Below are 20,081 nucleotides of genomic sequence, written 5' to 3'. Positions count from 1 at the left end.
CTCCCAGTCTTAGTGAAGTTGATAGTGACGTTCAACTAGTCTCGGGGAGGCGCAAGTTCAACCCCGTCGAAGCCTGAAGTTTTTCAATTTTCTACAATTTCTTCAATTGAAGTTAACCCGTTACTGAAGATTAATTCGTCAGACTCTTTTATCATCCTATCAACTGTTCAGATCTGATTTATGTTATACCTATTATTTTGATCTGAATCCGAAGCTCCCCCTTTTAGGTTCGTGTAATGGAATCGCATCTACATTGTCATTTCAACTAGTTTCTACACTGTTTAAAACTCAAAAGCACTTGATGTGTTATTTTTTTTGTTACCAAGGTTTCAGTGGGACATTTTACTCAATTCACCAGTTTTTTTCCGTTTCATTATATCAGACAAGGACAGCTCATTTTTCACAACGGACAAAGGGAACTGGAGCTCGATTTTACCATTCTACCTGATACCACCCCTGAGAGGGACGAAGCCTTCACCGTGCATATTTACAACGCTTCGGGAAAAGCGATTGTCAACAGTCTGAAACAAGATTTAACCGTCAATATTTTATCCAATGACGATGCACACGGGCGAATAGGCTTTGCTGCCGACTCGCTTACTAGAGTTCAACCAGAAACAGCGTATGATTCCTTGGTTACATTTGAAGTGATCAGAGAGTATGGAAGCCTAGGGCGTGTTGTAGCTCAGTGGAATGTTTCTGGGAATTTCAGTGACGGAGATCTGAGTCCTTTGTCTGGAGAGCTTGTGTTTGAAGATGGCCAGACCAGTCAAAATATATCAATGACTGTCCACAAGGACGTGGTGCCAGAACTTTTGGAGGTTGCTTATATTAGGTAAGGGCCCCCTCGTATGAACCTGTTAAGCGTGCTGGCTCGTTAAGCGGGGCGAATGCTGTCATCTGTCCGACTAAGAAATTTCATCCCGGCTGCCTGTCTGAAATGTCAGCCAGATATCTTTTTAAATGAATAAAGGCTGATAGTTTCGAAAGAAACTGTTTGGGGCTGCGCGGTGGGAGTAACGAAATAATTTGGATATATCAACAAAGTTGGAAAGGTCGCCAGAGGTGCGACCTTTTCAGCCTTACAACCTGTTTTGTCATCTCTCTTTACCGGGCCTTACTGTTTATACAGGACATTTTCTTCTCGGTTACCGGAATCTGAGACGTGGTAACGGGGCTAGCCAGCTTCATCATCTTGAGAATTGCACTATTGCGTAAGGAATAAAGAATTAATCGTAATTGCTACCAGATCAATTGGTTGAAAAACTTTATTTCTGGCTTTCGATACCTGATTGTGGAGCTGTTTTATGCTCCTATTTGTTGTTTTGTTTCTGTTTTTTGTGTTTGATTTTATTGTTTGCTTTTTTAACTGGAGTTTTTAATTTTCTATTATTTGCTGATCTTAAAATCCCCTGTCTATTCTTTCAGACTCCTCCGCCTCACAGAAACAGGATCATCAGATGCAAACCGTGGTGCAGTTCTTAACTCAGCTCGTGTAGTCGCCATGTTGGTCATCCCTGCCAATGATGACCCATACGGTGTTATCGGGTGGAAAAACACCCTTCTCATTTCTCAAGAAGACGGTCCTAAGAACATTACCTTATCTGTCGACATCATGCGATGGTTTGGCGCTATAGGAGACATTTTGGTGTCATACGAAACTGTTCAGGTTCCCACTGCGAAATACAGTGACGATCGAGTAGCATTAGCTGGTGTTGATTACAAAACAATGAGCAATACTGTGGAAATTTCAGCTGGACGAAACTCCACGCAGATAACTTTGGATATAGCACATGTAAGTAAAGATAGCTTTGTACGTTGCGGAAAGGTGGGGTCAGTTCAAGCTAAGAAAACACAAAAGATGGAAATTCGCTTCAAAAGTACGTTGCGATAAACTACTGCAACTCTTTTTGCTTCCGTTGCGATCAATTTTCAATTGTTTGATGGTTCAAATAACAGCCTTTTATGAGAGTATTGGGAGGAATAAAGTTCTATGACGTCTTTTGTTTTTCTTTGTCTTTTAGTACAACGACACAATGTTAAACAGCATCTTCCATGTGAACATTACCGCTGTAACACTGAAGCAAGGTGTTAAGTTTATGAATTCTCCCCGTATCGATCCAAACTCTCGTTTCCTGGAAGTCGTGATTGCTCAACCGAACCGAACCGTAGGAGAACTCAACTTCGACCTCAGTGTTTTGCTTGACCCTGCGACGAAAACCATCCAGTTGCAAGAGGGAGTGGAGACCTTGAACATCACAGTGCAACGAACAGGAAGTTCTTCAGGGAATGTAGGCTTCCGGTTTATTGCTCGTCCTCTGAGCTCAAGCTCTTACACTGCTGCCGACAAAGCGGATTTCTCTCCGAGCGAAGGAACTGTCATGTTTACCTCAGGAGAAACTCGTGCCATCTTAAGAATAAATATCACCAATGACAATATTCCTGAGATTGAGGAGAGTTTCTTCGTTCAGATGAGTCGTCCTTTAGGAGGTGTCCTGATTGGTGGAGTCAGTAAGGTGGATGTCATTATCAAGCCTAACGATGCTCCATATGGACGTTTTGGGTATGTTATATAGCTCATGAGAGGAATCATTGATTAATATATTAGTATATACTAAAACAGTGGATAGCGTTGAAGGCGCGCTCTGATTGGCTTGTCAAACTCCGAATATCCTTTGCTATTTACCTCCGAGCAACTCGGGAAAAAATGGCGTCCCGGTTTGCATCCGTAACAAGCGAAGAAATCACTCAAATTAACGACGAAGCAGTCCCTGAAAACACAAAGAAAGCAACTAAATTTGGTTTGGTCGTGTTTAAAGGTAATGGTGTAAGTTTTTAACTCGGAGTTTATCGATAAAAACCAATGAGAAAGGTTTTGTTTACAAATACAAATTAATCTTGCGTAAACTCACTTGTTCACTTCCGCGCGTGAAAATGTTGGAATCGTTGCTGGAATGTATGAATTAAGATAAATTTTTGGTGGTGTATATTATCTCACTGTTTTAGTATATACTAAAACAACTATTCACCTCAGTGTCGGTGGCTAGCGGTGGATATTTACCTCGCCGCTTCGCGGCTCGGTAAATATCCACCACTAACCACCTCCATTTCGGTGAATAGTTGTTAATTAACCACTTTCTTTCTGATCTACACATTAGAAGGAGCAAGTTTGGAGAATTGTGATCTGCCTGGTATTTCCAATATCAATACTTTATTTCCTGGTAAATAAAGTATTGATATTGATTGATATTGATCCACGCTGAGAGACGCAAGCATAGCAGCTTCAACGATACTGTCAACCGAACGATTTTTCATTAAAAAAAAAAAATAATGCTTTCTCTCTTTTTAAGATGATTTTCATTTCACCTTTTTGTTGGTCCTTATGAGAAGCTGTTTCTCCGTTAATTTAGTCCTTACTGACTAATTCAACTTTTAGAAAAGTTAGTACTTGACTCTGACGATGACTGCTGCCCAGGTTTTCGAAACGTCAGTCACCACCACCAACAACAGTCCTTCTCAGGACTACACCCACCCGGACGATCAGACTACACTATCACAAGTTAGTGCCAATGTTACATATTAAACGTCATCTTTGATTTTCAGCTTCACAAAAGCAACATCTGAAAACATCAACATTGTACAGGAAGGATCCACGTTGCACCTTGCGGTTAACAGGCAAGCTGGTGCTTTTGGAGACGTGCATGTCATCTGGAGACTCGCGCCTAACGCCGGAATTGTAAATGCGAGCTCACAGATCTCTCCAATGAATGGCTCACTTACTTTTAAACAGGTAGATATTTGCTTGCAGTTGCACTGACACTTGTACGAACCTGAGTTAGGCTTTACTAAGAATGTTGCCGACTATTTTGATAAATATACATCGTTTTTTTTTTCGCTGTTTTCTTGGTCGGATGTTTGAGTGAAAAACTCCTGATTTTGCTTGAATAGATATATTCAAACAAAGACTTTTTTTTTCTTTTAAGTGGCTTGAAGTACTGACCTACTTGATAGAAGTTTAAACGATGATGTCTGTCATTTAGAAAAGGGGTCTTGTGGTCGACTTAAAAACGATAAATTTTCAATATCAGTTCATCAGCACAATCCTGCGGGAAATTTACTCGTTTTAGATAAAACGTCCTCTATGGCGAACGAAAAATCCAACAAACAATAATGAAAGGAAAAAAACAAATCAAAACAAACAATAAAAAATTAACGCCATGATTATATTATGTCAATGTCTTTAGGGAGTCACATCTCAGTTTATCACGCTCCATGCACGTGATGATATGGTGGCAGAGGTGGGTCAGACGTTTACTTGTGAACTGATCAGCGTCGACAATGGCGGGAAACTGGACTCAACTCTGAGTCAAGCCAGAGTTCATATCCCAGCCAACGACGAAGTGGAGGGAATTGTGTCGATTGACCCCAAAACAAGATTTTTGATAGCAGGAGAACCAATGCTGGGTCATGATGGAGTGTTTGTGATACGGTTAGTACGCGTCACGCCAATATGCTATGTAATCTTAAATACCTCATTTTAACCGAGTTTGAGGTCCACACTCTGAAGGTAAAGACCGAGTGAAAGGGTTAGCTATTACATCAGTATGCATATTCTCCCCACTGTTCCGCATATTTGTTATGGTGCTGACGAGGAGAACTTGATAAGTAATCAAGAGCTTCTTTAGTTGGCGATCAGTTCCCTCATTCTCGTGACTTTAATGTTTTGTTTAGAAATGATGCTTTAAAGAGAAATAGGTCGTTCGTCACTTTGTGGGGTTAAAGCTTTGAGGGTAGTGTTTTATTTGTTTTGCGCATTTTGTGACATACTTTGTTATGATCTATCGTTTAGGTTCTTACGTCGAATAGGTCAGTCTGGCAATGCTCAGGTCACGTGGTCGATCACTGCTAATTCACCTGGTGACGCTCCTAGTCCAACAGCTACTTTTAATGTGACGTCCGGTACTGTTGAAATGCCGAATGGCGTGACAATGGTCATCCTTCCTATTATGGTGAGCAAACCAAAAATTGTTATTTTTCGTCTTGCATCTTCCTTAGGCATTTCTGCAGACGAATGCAAAAGTACCGTTCTATAATGTATCAACTCGTTAGTGCTGGTCTAAATGGAGTTTGTCGGTAATAAAACCAACTTCTCCACCTTAAGAGTTAGCCCCTGAAAATTAATGTAATTAATTAATTTAATTTGATTTAATCATTGGTAAATCAATACATTTTTCATTACTAGGAAAAACAGAGAAGCGTTCCTTTATCAAGCCTTGCCTTTTTTCCATTTCTCGCTGACAGGAGTTTAGGACTTTATTTTGAGTGAAATAATTTTTCTTTAAGCGTCAGCTTTTTAAGATTTATACTTTAGGGTTTTGTATTTTGTACGTAAGAGAAGATATAACTTAGTCTTCAGTGCCAAAAGCTTTCGATGCAAGTGTTTGACAAACGGCTGAATTCTAGTGGATAGTCGACTAGGTTTTTCTGGTTTTGAAAATAGTAACGGTATATTATTTTATTGTTATTATTATTATTATTATTATTATTATTACCATTATAATTATTGCTATTATTATTGTTATTATTATTATTATTATTGTTATTGTTATTATTATCATTATTATTATTATTATTGTTATTAATCTGATCGTAAGCTTGTGTACAGTCGGGCGAACGATAAACGTAAAAATTAAAGACCAGAAACTTGCTGTGCATGAACATTTAAATCGAGGGTATAATCAGCTCGATCGAACACATACCTATGAAGTACTTGCACGGTCCAATAACCTTCATTGAAGATGCATAATTTCACTGATAGTATCCACTTAAATAGGTGAAGGACGATTCCACTCCAGAAGAGCTAGCCGTGTATAATTTTGCCTTGACTGGCTCCACCCAGACAAGCCTTGATTCGTCGCAGAGTGCACGGAGGGCACAGATTACTGTGGTGGCCAGCGACGACCCGTATGGAATCATCGAGTTCCAGTCGGCTTCAATGCTAAATGTTAGCGAAGATGTTGGCTTTGTCAATCTCACTATCGTAAGAAATAGCGGTAGCATTGGCGAGCTGTCAGTTAACTATAGCGTCTCGTCGACCACTGCGACCAAAGGAAGTGATTATGAGTCGTTTGGGAGTGGTATGTTAAATATCCTTTGTTTCTTGTGCTCACGAGCGGCGTGAAACTTTCCATCTGACTAGACACGATGCGGTAAACATTCAGCTTTACATACTGTGGAACGTTCGGCACTGCAAATTTGTCATTTACAAGAAGAACTTTCTCTTTTCCCCTCTGTGCGCTGATTAAAAACTGATAATGCAGTCGAGTCGAAATTTCAATTTTTTGTGATTAGATATTGACTCTTATTTAGGCAAAATTTGTCAAACATTCCTAAGGTGTATCTATTACGAGAGAGAATCTTTGACCTGTTTGTATTTTTTGGGTTTTTTTAAGATAAATCTTTCCTTTTTCAGTGCTCAAGTTCGCTGATAAAGAAGACCAAAAGACTATTCATGTTCTTATCAAGAAGGACAACATACCTGAACTCGCCGAAACAGTTACAGTTGAATTGCTCAGTGTAGAGCTTGTTTCTGGTTCGCCTAAGAATTACAGTACCATTGATGGATTACCTCTAAACACAGCACCTAGGATCAGCCCTGCTAAGGACAAGGTCATGGTTGTTATTGCTGAGAATGACGACGCTCGTGGAAACATACGCTTCACACAGAGTTCTCAACTGGTGCGCGAAAAGAGTGGAGCTGCGGTATTGGAACTCGTTAGAGAAGGTAAATTACGATAGAGCACTGGTTTCTTATTTAGACAAAGATTAAAATCACTTAGAAATTCCTTAACAAATTAATATGGTCGACCGACGTTTTCATTTTTCCCTCATAAAGGTGGTAACCTTGGAGCTGTAGAAGTCGCATTTTCAGTGAGGAACGGAACTGCCTTCCTCGGTGAGGATTTCAAGGAGGCCGGAGGAATTGCTCGATTTTCTGACGGACAAACGTCGACGTTTATAAACGTTACAATCATCGACGATGCTGTCCCAGAGCAGCGTGACTACTTCACTGTCAGGCTAGACTCAGTGACAGGAGGCGCCAAATTAGAGTCGCCAACGACCGTGACTGTTACCATAGAAACGAGTGACGACCCTGGGGGACTGTTCGGCTTTGTAAACAGTTCTGTGCTTTCACTTGTTAATCCGAGTCAGTCTAAAGACTTCAATTTTGTCATCCAGCGAGAAGGAGGAGCTGAGGGAGAGGTGGAAGTGAGTGAATTTTAAAATCTTTTCGAGATCGGAAATATAATTTCTCTAAGTAATTACCGTCCAAATCTTTGGTGGCTAGTTGTAAGAATTTTGATGTGTAATCTAAACAAGAAAAAATGGAGGAATAAAGGAGTAGGATCAAGGCCTTGCCCTTGGTATGATTTTATACCGTGTAAGTTCTACAGAGACAGTCTCTTGAAGGAAAGATTATTTTCCGAGACTACCGCATTTAACCTCAACTCGAATTGATTTCTTAAAAATATTGGTTTTGCTTCCTCCCCGTGGTGGATACACTTGTAATGTAGTGTAGTCGTTTGTCGTACAATTTAGTCACTCCCGATGTGGATTCCGACGTTTTGACTGCATGCTGCGAGTCTCTCTCGGGCTACAAGGTCAACTGGATAAGCCTTACCTTATGAACCATTATGCTCAGCTGTGAGCATAATCCACAACGCAAGTGACTACAATTACTACGTTACTACATCATGAACTAAACCTTTCATTTAAGGTAAACTCGAATTGATTTTGTTGTGCTCTAGGTGAGCTGGAAGGTGATTAGAATCCACCCTCCGTGCGTTTCTTGTTCAGTACGCAACGACTTTGAAGGGCCTACCGCTGGATCCAGTGTGTTTCCTGATCAGGCTGTGGGAGCCACAAAGACTGTTAGACTTCGTGTGAGACCTTACTTAGGTGAGATTACAGTTATATAAACTCAGTGTCTAGGACAGGAGCCAATTGTTCTAAAGGCAGATTATGCCAAAACAGGATTAAAGATGAAGCTTTTCATTTCTTTTCTGGATGCCCATTCTGCAGGCTAATGTCGTTTGCGGTTTTATCTAACGAGACAGTTGCAATTACGACGAAAACGTGTTCCAAACAAAACAGGTGTTGAACACATGCCCCTGGTTTACTGACTTATCGGCTGAACGGCTCTACGTGACCAAATAAGTCTTTGAGCTCGGAGGCAGGGAAATTCTGCTACATTCTTTTTTTGCCCGTAAAAGAATCTGATCACCAGGAGATAATGTTTTTTTTTTACGATTATATGAGGTAGCTTAATCGTGATTTTCATAGAGTTTCTCATAAGTATAAAGCAATAATTCTTTCAGTTTTTCAATCTATAAGTTTTGGAAATTTTTCGAATGTCAGTTCAATCAGCTGTGGATCCTAACAACCTTTCTTAGTTAACTTTTTAATTTAGAAAGACAAGAAAAGACAGCACTTCTAAGGAAAATGTCAGACTCATTTAACTGTTTTGTTTCTTTTACCTCATAGGTTTTGACGAACCTGAGGAGCGGTTCATTTTATCAATTTATAAAGTGTCTGGTAACGGAACCATTGACGGCTTGACGTCAAACATCACCATTATAATTGCCAAACATGGTTTCCCCAACGGGGTGTTCGGATTTCAGAGCACTACCACGAGGGCGTTCGATGAGCCAGCGACTGGGGTCGAAACTCGTCAGTTTACAGTCGAGAGAACGAATGGCACCCAAGGAACAGTAAATGTGAGTAGTACCTGTTAATTTAGAGCGATTGTCAGTGGACAGCCGAAACTTATTCGAAATTGCTTTGGCTTCGCTTGACTATAAAATCGTTGGTATTTCAAGTTTTCTTGAAAAGTTTTAATGTTCAATCATGTTTAAGGTAAATGATGTATGAAGGATCAATAGCTCCAAAACGTCTTTGAACGGCCTGTAAATCCAATTAGAGCGAATTTCTTGCAACCACAACCAAAGTAATGCCAACCAAAGAGAATTGCTTACAAAGTTAATGAAAGCCCAAAGTAAGAACAAGTAAACTGCCTGAGGTGCTGGAAAACCCAAGTGACCTAGCTTTGAATTTTGCATTTGATTTTTTATGAAGTTGCGCGAGTTTCCAGACCAGTTGAAGAGAGACATCAAGCAAAGCTAAAACAGTTTACGTTTGATACTACTACCAAAATAGGTTTCAGTTGTTTGGAAGTTTGAGGTTTAATTGTGTCGAGAAAAAGTCGATTGTGCGGGTAATTATATAGGATTACGCAATATTGGATGAACCAAATATCAAATATGTGGATTCGTGGTTTTTCTTTACTTAGAATGTGCTTCCAAAGTAATCGGACACGTAGCACACTCGCTCAAACAGAGCCTTTTTTTACAGGTCATGTGGCAGATAACCAGTCCAGTAGGTTCTCCGGGCTCACGTGACATATCAAGTACTTCTGGTTCGGTGACCTTCAATCCTGGGGATTTCTTGAAGAACATTCTCGTAGAGATCAGAGCAGATGATGTTCCCGAGCTGGAGGCTGTTTATACACTGTCAATACTGTCTGTAGACGGCGGTGCAGATCTCAGCCCTTCTTCCCGGAATGTCACATTTAAGATAAGGTAAGTGGGCAGTGTTTTCAGACTCTAAGCCTATAAATCTCTCATTAAAGAAGACCCAGATAACGGCTTGAGCTTTTTGAAAATACAAGACTAGATTAGGCTATCTATGACCCTGCTGAGTAGCATACGGTATCATAATCAACCATGGATCTCCACCGGACTTTATTTTGATGTCGATGTTCCTCTTAGCGAGCTCGTTTTAGACATTGCGTCTCCAGGAGTCTTTTGGACAGCCTCCTTTGTAAAATGGAGCCATATTTTTTGTAGCTGGTTGATCGTAGTCGGTGTCAATTCTCTCTATTCTAAACCATCCTTGTAACCTTTTGGTTGATTCTCGACTTCTTGGCTTTATTCTACTCTCACATACCACTATTTAAAGGATTCCTTCGAGTAAACGACCCATCAACTATTGCCTCGCTTAAATAGAGGGTGGGTGCCTGGGGTTTTTAATAGATGTCCGCTGAGTCTAGCAAGCCGTCAGATAGCGAGCCACCCCTATCCCAGACACACGTCGACGTCGACTAGTATAGTGACACTATGAAATGGTAATGGCAAAATGAGACACTTTATTTGTAATAAATGCTATTTTGTTCTGATTATCACCAATGTAGACCAAACGATGACCCTCATGGAATTTTCAAGCTTCAACAAGGTGCGCAGAAGATTCAGGTCTCCGGAAACAGTCGGCAGTTGCAGTTTTCTGTGGTACGCGAGAAGGGAACGTTTGGTGCTGTTGATGTGCAGTACGAGGTGCAGCACTCTGATGGCTTACCTGCGGACGCACAAGGAAGTATTACGGTGCCCGATAAGCAGAACCAGGTAACAAGGAGTAACTCTTTGAAAAAGATCCATTTTGTCTTGGCCGTGTGTTGTTCGTCTTTAAAGCACACGTAAAGCTAAGCTAGAATTAAGTAAGAACGACGGCAAGTGTGTCACTGATGTTCGTAGCACATTTTGATTTTAAGTGGAATATATTTGTATCTTACAATGAACTTAAGAGCAAAATGAATTAAAAAAAAATTGAATTGGCTTCTTTGTGTCTGTATTTCAAATTGCGAGGGGAATTTTTCGCCTCGATTTTTGTTTCATTTTCTAGACTTTGCTAAACATTTATTCTTGGTCTTCGTATTCTGCGACGTTATTGTAAACATTTTCAAAATGGTGCACTCTGATGGAAAGAATGATATTAATGAAAAAATGAATAATGGATGTGTGAATCAGAATAAAAAATGAAACTTTTAATGACGTCAGCCGTGTATTACTGTTTACCCAGCTATCATATAGAGAAACACAAATTTGCTTTGCTATAGGAATGGTACGGAGTTACGAAGGCGTTTTTCTAACCAATTACGCCCAGTTTCACCTTTGGGGGAACAGCGTCGCACGTGAGTTGTGTTTGTAATCGCAACTTACTTTTAATGTTTTCTTGGCCATTAGGGTTCTGCAAGTGTTGCCTTGACAACCTTCTTGGCGCTGGGTTCCACATTTACTATTACACTGACTGGAGTTCGTTACAGCGATGGTCAAGGTAATTTGTAACTCTACGTTTAGACGCCTCTATCCAAAAGTAAGTTTTGGTCATGGAAATAGGTAAAATGTGATGAATTTTACGGCTTGTCTTTCAGTTCCAGCCACTTCAATCGCCCCTAAACTATCAAGCAACTCACCAAGTGATACAAATGAGACAGTTGTGGTACCGGAGGATGCAGCTAACGCTGTTTTTAAGTTTGCTGATGAATCTTTGAGACTGACTGTGGATGCAGGTGCGGTAACAAACATTTCTTTGTTTTGTGCCATTGTTGACCTTTTGTGCTCGGGTCAGTGGGTTTCGTTACAGGGCTTTTAGTCGATTCAACTAAAACACTAAGAAGGTGATTTTAGACCAATAAGGACGAAGGAATTCTAAGGAGGAAGAAGATTGAGACAGATTGCAAAACATTTACTTGAAAAATACATTTTCAAATTCAAAACTCTGACTTAGGTCTCCTGACCACCGATGTAACCAATCCTTTCTGCAACGGATCCTTAGGAGAGCGCAGCACTGTTTAGACGAATTGATCACAAGACTACATTTTGGTCTTCTATGGTTTCCTTGTCTCGCGTTTCCGCTGTATTTCATGAAATATGTAGTGAATAGGAATCATAATGCGTTGCTCCTCTTTGTTCGTAGGTGACAGTGTACCGTCGATCAAAGTGATACGCACAGGTTTGTTTGGAAGTGCTACAGTGGATGTCAGGTCTGGATTTCCGTCTAAATCTTTTGATGGTTTTGCGGCTGGAAAAGTGCTTCCAGCCAGCCAATTACTGTCATTTACTGGATCGAAGAAGGAGGATTCGTTCTCTGTTCAGGTAAGTATCTTTAAAAAGCATGCGAGTCGCCAGTGTGTCATATTGACTTTGCATTATAGCTGAAATAACTGGTTTGCGGATGAGAGAAAGTAAGGAACTGCATTCTCTTACTGAAGGTATCTACTTGCAGAAACGGTCGGTGCCAAAAGACGTAGTTTTTTGTAACTTGTGATGCAGGCAGTTTTTCATGCGCACGCGCACGATAGAGCAACGTTCATTTTCTCTTTCCTCTTGGGACACTGCCCGCTCGATGTTTTTTCTTTACTACGTTTTGTTCCGAGTTATGTTATTAATTTTAAACACAGTATATAGTTTTTGCAACTAGTGTTACTCTGTTCTAGATATGGGATTGCTTTAAAAATGAATTTTTATCCACTCGCTTCGAGAAATTGGAGTTTCATATGTCAGAGTGTAAGTCTTTTTGTAGCGGGTAGCGGTTGGAATTTTTCTCTCGCTTTTGCAATTAGTTAGTTTATATCATTCACTTTTCTGGGAGCACCCTTCTCAGTGAAGACACTTGTAGCATTTGTTACACAGTGATTTATCTTTTCCTGTGTTTGTTGTTAGGTTTATCCAGTGCTTGTCCCTGATAAAAAGCTGGTTTATTCCGTGTACCTGGCCTCTGCAAAAACTCCAAATGCTGTCCCAGGGGGCGCAGCGGTCATGTTTGGAGCCAGCCAGACAGCACTCATTGAGTACAGCGGAGTCGTCCAAGTTGCTCCTGACTCGCAACATCTAGCAACTTCTGAAGGTGGAAAGGTAAACATTTCTGTGGAATAGTATTACCTTTCGTATTTCTTCGTTGTCTGCCATACAATTCTTATAATGTTCGTCCTAGGAATTTGGTTTTGATTAACTGATAATTTCCTAATTGATAGTTTTCTGTATTCTCTTTACTTGTCTGCTTAATACTGAACAGATATTGTTGGGAGAGATTCTGTCTTGGTCGTTCACAGGAGTTAAAAGGTTTTAGTTCTGACCGAGGTTGTTGTGACGTGTTTTTTAGAAGGAACCTGTACTGTTATAGGCTCTCTCTTCACTTGGAAGTAAGAGTGAGAAGTGGCAGATTGTCAGGGGGGAATCTTACGAAATTCTAAAGTGGGGGGGGGGGGTGGGTGGGTGGGGAGAGACTAAGGAGAGCAAGGACCTAGGGCACTAGCAGTACTCACATTAGAGACTGGTAACCATATAGGCCGTATTTAACTTTAGATTACTTTCTGTAGGTAACATGCAGAGTCGTCCGTCAGTTTAGTGTGTTAGGCGCAATTAAGGTGGATTACACCTTCCAAGGTTCCTCTGGTAGTATCAACATGGCAAATGGCGAATACACTAAAGAATTTGAAGTTACGGTGAACGATGGCAATTCTAATCCGCAGAAAGATCGCGCACTCTTCCTGAATTTAACTTCAGTAACTGGAAGTATGTATTTCTTTACTATCTTGATGAATTACGTCCGTTTATGTTCAAACAGTTGCTTCTAGAATCGTTTTTAAGGTTGAATAAACTTTCTTCTTTTCTCTTTTGACAAAAAAAGCTCCTCTTTCTGGTGGTCAGTTTTAGTATAGTTATTTTGAAAGCGGGTGACATTTGTGGGGTGGTGTTTTCTCGAATTCATGACTAACCAAGTTACGCTCTGCCGGGTTTTAGAGGGCCTCACTTTTAATCTCTGACTTTTTCAGGCGGTTCACCTCGTCTGGGCGTGAACAGGACGGTGGTTATAACAGTCAAAGACAATGACGACCCTCAGGGAATCTTCAGTTTCAGCAATACTCGTATCACAGTCCCAGAAAACGCGACTAGTGGTAAATCTCGAATGGTGGAGCTGGAAGTGCGTCGGACCAAGGGGACATTTGGCGCTGTGTCTGTCCTTGTAAGGACTGTCGGGGGTGGGGAAGGTTGGAGCCCCTCTGTACAGTCATTGAAAGAAGCCGTTTCAGCGAAAAAGGGAGAGAAGAACGCCACGGCTGGGCCGGATTATGTGCAGCTCTCAACAAGAGTGAACTTTCCCGTAAGAGTTTTTCTATTTCATGTTATAACATAACCAAAGTAAAGCGCGCGCTCTGATTGGTCAATTTAGCGTCCCCCATTTGCCCATGGGTGTACGCTGCTGACGTGAGCAAATGCAAAGACTATTTTTCCGCGCGCGCTTGTTTTTTCTGGTCGCGTAAGATTTGTTAAATAAAAGGGAATTCTTTAGCTACAATGTATCGATGTTATGTTATAAAACAAATGGTAAACACCACAGCGTACACTATTGAGTTAAGGATGCACTTGGGAGGTTTGGTAAGCACTCAAGAAGCTAGAGTTGCTCTCGGCTATCGCCTCGAGCGACTCTTAGGCTTCTTTCGTACTTAGCAACCTCCCGCGTGCATTCATAACTCAGTAGCGTACGCTGTGGTGTTTACCATTTGTTAATTCTTGAGATATTTGTGAAAAATTAACAGGTCGTACAGTAGATTGAAAACTTTAAAACGAAAGTGATTTTCCTTCTTTATCGCCTTATGGGACGTTTTTGTCAATTTTGTAGGCTGAAGACCCGATACCAGCCAATGGACAAGTAAGAAAAGTACAGTTGGAGATCAAAGATGATGAACTGCCGGAACCGGAAGAACAGATTTTGGTTTACTTGACAGATGCTACCGGAGGAGCCAGAGTTGCCACTGATTCCGACATCGGGCTCCAGGTAAACAAAAAATACACCGCTAGTCAAGTTTTGTTTAGTGATGAAGGCAATTTGACATGTATTTTGTTTGTGTTTAGTCTTGGGCCACAATCACTGTTGAAGGCAATGATTTGATGAACGGCGAGATAGGATTCGTGCCTGGATCTCAGTCAGCAACTGTGGATGAGGATGGACCGAGGAGATCAGCCACACTCAAAGTTCAAAGATCGAAAGCCACGTTCGGTGAAGTTCAGGTATGCAACTCTAAGTATTTGAAAAGAAAGGTGTAAACCTAGCCCTGTAACACTGACTGTTACCTGCACGGAGAGTTGCTCATATTTATGTTAAAAAAAAAAAAACAGCTCCATTTCTTTTTCTCGCTGTCGTATTGTCCTCTTTTTTCCACGAATTCTCCGTTACTATTAACTCAACTTTAGTGGTTCATTCTCTCACTTTGAAGGATTTATGGATGGATACTTTCCCTCTTCTTTTCTTCACATTTCAATTCCTTGGTTAACAGCCACCCTCCCAACTGATAAATCTCTTTGTTTCTTATATCTCTTTACTCTGCTATTCTTTGTCGGCTTTTTGTCGCAAAGGTCTCTTTCTGTCAACCTGGTTGTCTTCCGGATTCTCTAGTGGTAGGTAACGTCGCCTTTTCATATCTTTCTTGCTCTTGTTGAAATTCCATGACATTTCCACGACCTCATTCAAATTGTAACCAACTTTCAAACGGTTTCCGTCCATGGTATGATTGGAAAGATTACATAACGGGGTACACTGCCGAATTGGCGTCTTTTGCTGCAAATATAAAACTCTGAAGATGAGCTAACACTCAAAACGTCAGTTGTAGAAACTCTCTTCGGTGGCCAATTTTCATTATCAACTCAGCTGATAAAACCGAACTCCCCACCGACACGGCATCACATTTTCTTGACAAACTTATCCCCTGCACTTTTTTCTTGTTGACTCTCCTTTTTTTACTTTTCTGTCTTCTAATAACTAGAGACAACCTTCTCTTGCAAAATGTTTAATGATGTGTTTGGCTATCCTTGTTTTGGCTGTTGTATAATTGCGCTCTGTTTTCAATTTTAATGGTCATTTTAAAAACAGTCATGTTTCTATTTTCCTTGGAAAAGCTGGAGGGATTATTTGTTAATTAGAAGTTAGGAGCCGATGGCTATATACCTAACTGGCACGACTTATGTTTGACTAACGAATTTTGATACTGGAGAGAGCATACTTATTTGCAATCGATATTTCTTGTGCCAAGGTTTCATGGAGTGTTCGTGAAAGCGAGTTTCGCGACCAGGTCGAAGCGTCTGAAGGAAGAGTTAAATTTGCTAGTGGCGCACAGCAGCAAGATCTTGTCGTCACTCTGAAAAACGATGCTGTGAGTATTCCTTAAATGTAAGATGTATTGATCAGTTGGCTGGCAGCTCCCCTCTCCCCACTCCCCCTCATGGTATTGCGTAAAGCTAACCTCAAGTCTATCGTGATGTTTTGACTAAAAAGCATTGCAAGAAATAATACTATCGCGAAGAGGTTTGGTTTAGACCACCCTTTCCTTGCTTCTAGTGTTGTCTATGGGTCTTTTTTTTTCTGGAATCATTTCGGACGAAATCTCGATTGCTTTCCAGATACCTGAGCGAGCCTCCAAATTTCATGTCGATTTAAACGGTATTGTGAGTGGCAGCCAAGCACGGATTAATCCTCAGTTCCGTTCTGCGGTTATCAATGTTCTGGAGAGTGACTACCCTAATGGAACCGTTGCCTTCCACAAGGACACCGTGTAAGTTATTCTCCCGGTTTATTAGTGGTTTATTCAAATATTAACATATCAGATGCGTTATCAAGTGATCCTATCGTAAGATTAAGTTTGACCAAGTTGATAGCACATCATAGTTTGATAATTTGCAGTTTGAGGAGGATAATACTCTGAATCGGTCCAGTATGGTTACGGATCATGTCATGATTGAAGTTCCTGTTTTTTTCTCTGTTTAGCTACACTACTGTCGACAAGTCTGCTACCGAAATCTCTCTTCAGGTTATCCGGGACCACGGGAAAGACAACGACGTCACGGTTTACTTTAAAACGCGCGATCTCCCTGATAGATTCACTTCAAAGCCAGGCCTGGAGACTTCTCAAGCGTTGGCTGGACAAGATTACGAGAAGCCTACTGCCACTTCCATTAGATTCGCAAAAGGAGAAGTAAGTTTGTTGGCTCTTTAAGTGTTTGAAAGCGACAATATTTTTTTAAACACTATAAGTCAGAGATTGGTAAGTAATGATGTTGTGCATGCTTGTGCCATGAATTTTCCTGGAAAAAGAACGTTGTCAGTCCCGAGCGCTTCTCGTGGGATCTGAGTTGTAAGATGACGAAGAAAGAGGATGTTTAAGTAAACACTTTCCTTTTCCCCTCAACCCAAATTGTTTTCTTTGACTTTTACAAGTGGCAATCGATTAAAGGTGGGAAGTGGGAGTCGAATGCGCAGGATCAGTTAACTATCACTCGACCCCCAGTAAGAAAGTGTTTTCATGTATTAGAGGCACAGGCAAATTCCTACTTAGAGAACTCGACTTTGCTAATATCATATTTTCGAGAGTAGGGGTGCAATGTCGCGACATTTTTTTAAGCGAAGAAGAATAGTTAACGAAGCATTAAATGTTTTTCTTCCAGACGTCGCAGCTTATCACAATCGCTTTAACTCCAAGAGAGGCTTCCCCCACAAAGTACCCAAAAGCCTTTGAGGTCGTTTTGCTGAACGCTACTGGAGGAGCAAAGTTAGTTGCTGTTTAGGAGTTTTCAAATACATAAATCTAGTTCTTTATAAATTTTCCGTCATAACATTCAAACAGCGAGTCATAATTGACACACTAAGCAGTTTAAGGTGGCTCTGTGGGATGCACCGGTCATCGTTTCTGGGTCTTGGTGTTTTCAAATGGTAATTATCTCCATTCTTCTTTTCAGGATCCTGAACGACAGTACATCCTTGGTGACGATTTCAGACGACAAAGAGACAACGACGTTCCTCAAATTGCGAGCATTAGCCATTCAGACTCCACTTTCTGATGACAAGATCGACGAGTAAGAATTTCCTTTGACTACCATAGGTGCTTACGTAAAGATCTAATTCATAGAGCAATTTTCAATCGAGCTTCGAAAGAAATGCGAGGTTGCATCGGTTTTAATTACTTCGCTCTTTGTTTGGTCCGGAAAACTCTCTCAACCAATCAGATAGTGAATTAGAACTAATCAGGAATTGATTACCCGCGTTTTCCCGCGCTTTATTATACAGTTTGGTTGTGTTTACTTTGGGTTCTCAGTGGCTTTAATTTCTTCTGATTGACCGTTGTAATTACTTCGATTTTGGTTTTTACGACTCTCAGCCGAAAAGCGTTCCGAACAAAAAGATATTGATTGGGATGATTATTTTCCAGTAAAAAGAAAAACTTGAAATCTTTGAGAGCAATTCACCTGTCGGTAAAAGGTAATGACTTTACTAAAACTTTAGCGGAGGTTATCCAAAGAATTTTTTGCAGAGTTTTTTTGTCAGTCGAGTAACTTAAGTCTCGGACTGGACAGTTTCGATGCGATGGTAAAGTTAGGTCACCGTGTTTGGTCCAGTGGTTATATTAGTGTCATTAATAAGTCGTTTTTAGGGTGCCGGTGTTTATGACATCTGTTGAGAGAAGTTTGTTCTAAGCTTGATGACTAGTTCTCCAGAGGCGTCGAGAGTGGTTCGTGAAGTAGGCGAAACTTTGAGGAGTGCCCGAGGCAGTAGAGGAAATCTGGGGTAAACTGTGTGTGGCTCTACATGTCTTAACAACGGTCTCCTCTAAGAGGGGCTGTGCTATATACACACTTACATTTCTGCAAAAGTTAACTTTATGTATCTACTTGGTTGAAATTGCAGGATCTTCACGGATCTAAAATCGAACATACAGACAACACTGGATGAAGATAGACTTACTCTAACAATGGATACAATTAATATCATCTTGAGTGACAAGAAGAGCCAGGGCACAGCGTAAGTATAGAGGTTGAATCAGTTTTGACGTAAGCTTTAAGGACTGAACAAGTAGCGGTAGATCTCGTTAAAGATCTGTACTCAGTTAGGTTCTCCTAGATGACTCACGTCTTACTTTATCCTTGATTGAAGTTTCTTAACTGTTTCGTTGGGATTAAAAGTTGGTACCAGGGAGTGAACTACTAATATAATTCCCTGGCTCGAGACTGAGAGGACACAAACAGTTAGTAATTGGCCAAGCACTTTAGTTCAAATTCCTTTACGTCTACAAAGCTTCTGCATTTTTATACATCGAAGGAAGTCTATTGGAAAACTTTTGGATAATGTTTTATCTCTCTCAAACTGAAGATAACTAGAAGCATTGGTTGTAGAATAATTAGAATTTAAACGCTGGTCTTCCAGGTTGAGAGATTCGTCCAAACAGCTACTTATGGACATCTTTGATGAATTATTGAATCCCAGTCGAGACGACACAAGGTGAGAGAGAGTTCATTTCTAACCTAGTCATCCCAACACTTTGAGAGGAAGCAGCTGTTGAGTGATCTCCATATTTTCTGTGACATTTAAGCTTATTTCCATGGAGTATCGAAAGTACTCCGGTTTTACACAGGTCTTTCTTTGTTTCGCTCTGTGATTGGTTGTTTAAGAGAATTTCGCGCCACCCTCTCTATCAATCAGAGGCCGAAGCCAATCACCACTTTGCCACTAGCGTTTTTTTCGCGCGTTAAGCAGCTTGCAGCAGTTCTCATGTCCCCTGTGAATACTGGAATGGTATGAAAACTTGATTTTTCCCTAACTCATTAAATAGTAATAATAACTACTACTCAGGGGTGGGCTTTAGCAGCGCACGGTAGCTCCTGGCACCTTACTTTTGTTCTTGGGCAACTAAGGAATCCTATTTTTTTCGTAAACAGTACATACTGGGCACCCTGTATTTCACAATATCAAAGCACCGGGCTCCATTCAATTTTTCTTAGAGCACAGCCTTGTTATCACTGAAATAAAGACAACAACAATAACTTATCTAACGGTTTTTTTAAGTTCGATGTGGCGTCCTTTGATTTTTCAGGGGTCAAGACAAACTCTCCACAGTTTTTGAAACGTTTGCATTTTCTTTGATGTATGCTTTGCCCTGCCCAGACGAGAACGGTGCATCTCTCCAGGGACAACGCGCTACAGTTAAAGGCTTTAGACGGTTGCCTTCTCAACTGAACGGGCTGAAAATTGTCGCCGGGTATGTCACTAACCCTCGAATGTATGGCAGAAGCTTGCATGTAACGTTGTCTTCTTAACCCTTTGCATCCTAACATCAGTATGCATATTCTCTATACTGCCTGCTATACATTTCTTAAAGTGCTGACAAGGAGAATTTGTTTAACAATCAAGAGCTTCTGTAGTTG

The 20,081-nt window shown here is 40.7% G+C and overlaps 1 protein-coding gene across 3 annotated transcripts in view; it reads left to right on the top strand.

The window, feature by feature from the left end:
• The window catches only part of LOC111340920 (adhesion G protein-coupled receptor V1), a 63,219-nt gene that overhangs the window by 33,726 nt on the left and 9,412 nt on the right, over nt 1–20,081 (top strand). For all 3 annotated transcript variants that reach the window (XM_088757630.1, XM_088757629.1, XM_088757631.1), the window contains 29 exons: nt 383–835; nt 1,429–1,795; nt 2,025–2,563; nt 3,604–3,790; nt 4,245–4,489; nt 4,850–5,009; nt 5,834–6,137; nt 6,473–6,784; nt 6,896–7,269; nt 7,809–7,959; nt 8,545–8,777; nt 9,412–9,638; nt 10,250–10,457; nt 11,076–11,166; nt 11,264–11,401; nt 11,809–11,987; nt 12,555–12,746; nt 13,211–13,406; nt 13,667–13,995; nt 14,515–14,670; nt 14,748–14,903; nt 15,923–16,042; nt 16,290–16,441; nt 16,654–16,861; nt 17,331–17,434; nt 17,622–17,738; nt 18,568–18,681; nt 19,084–19,158; nt 19,751–19,915. In XM_088757630.1, the coding sequence (XP_088613756.1) occupies nt 383–835; nt 1,429–1,795; nt 2,025–2,563; nt 3,604–3,790; nt 4,245–4,489; nt 4,850–5,009; nt 5,834–6,137; nt 6,473–6,784; nt 6,896–7,269; nt 7,809–7,959; nt 8,545–8,777; nt 9,412–9,638; nt 10,250–10,457; nt 11,076–11,166; nt 11,264–11,401; nt 11,809–11,987; nt 12,555–12,746; nt 13,211–13,406; nt 13,667–13,995; nt 14,515–14,670; nt 14,748–14,903; nt 15,923–16,042; nt 16,290–16,441; nt 16,654–16,861; nt 17,331–17,434; nt 17,622–17,738; nt 18,568–18,681; nt 19,084–19,158; nt 19,751–19,915 (6,252 nt within the window). The remainder of the gene's footprint in view (nt 1–382; nt 836–1,428; nt 1,796–2,024; nt 2,564–3,603; nt 3,791–4,244; nt 4,490–4,849; nt 5,010–5,833; nt 6,138–6,472; nt 6,785–6,895; nt 7,270–7,808; nt 7,960–8,544; nt 8,778–9,411; nt 9,639–10,249; nt 10,458–11,075; nt 11,167–11,263; nt 11,402–11,808; nt 11,988–12,554; nt 12,747–13,210; nt 13,407–13,666; nt 13,996–14,514; nt 14,671–14,747; nt 14,904–15,922; nt 16,043–16,289; nt 16,442–16,653; nt 16,862–17,330; nt 17,435–17,621; nt 17,739–18,567; nt 18,682–19,083; nt 19,159–19,750; nt 19,916–20,081) is intronic.

The sequence above is a fragment of the Stylophora pistillata genome, chromosome 4 (genome assembly GCF_964205215.1).
Source record: "Stylophora pistillata chromosome 4, jaStyPist1.2, whole genome shotgun sequence".
Classification (NCBI taxonomy): Eukaryota; Metazoa; Cnidaria; class Anthozoa; order Scleractinia; family Pocilloporidae; genus Stylophora; species Stylophora pistillata.
The sequence above is the reverse complement of the archived record's forward strand: the minus strand, read 5'-3'. Positions and strand labels throughout refer to the sequence as shown.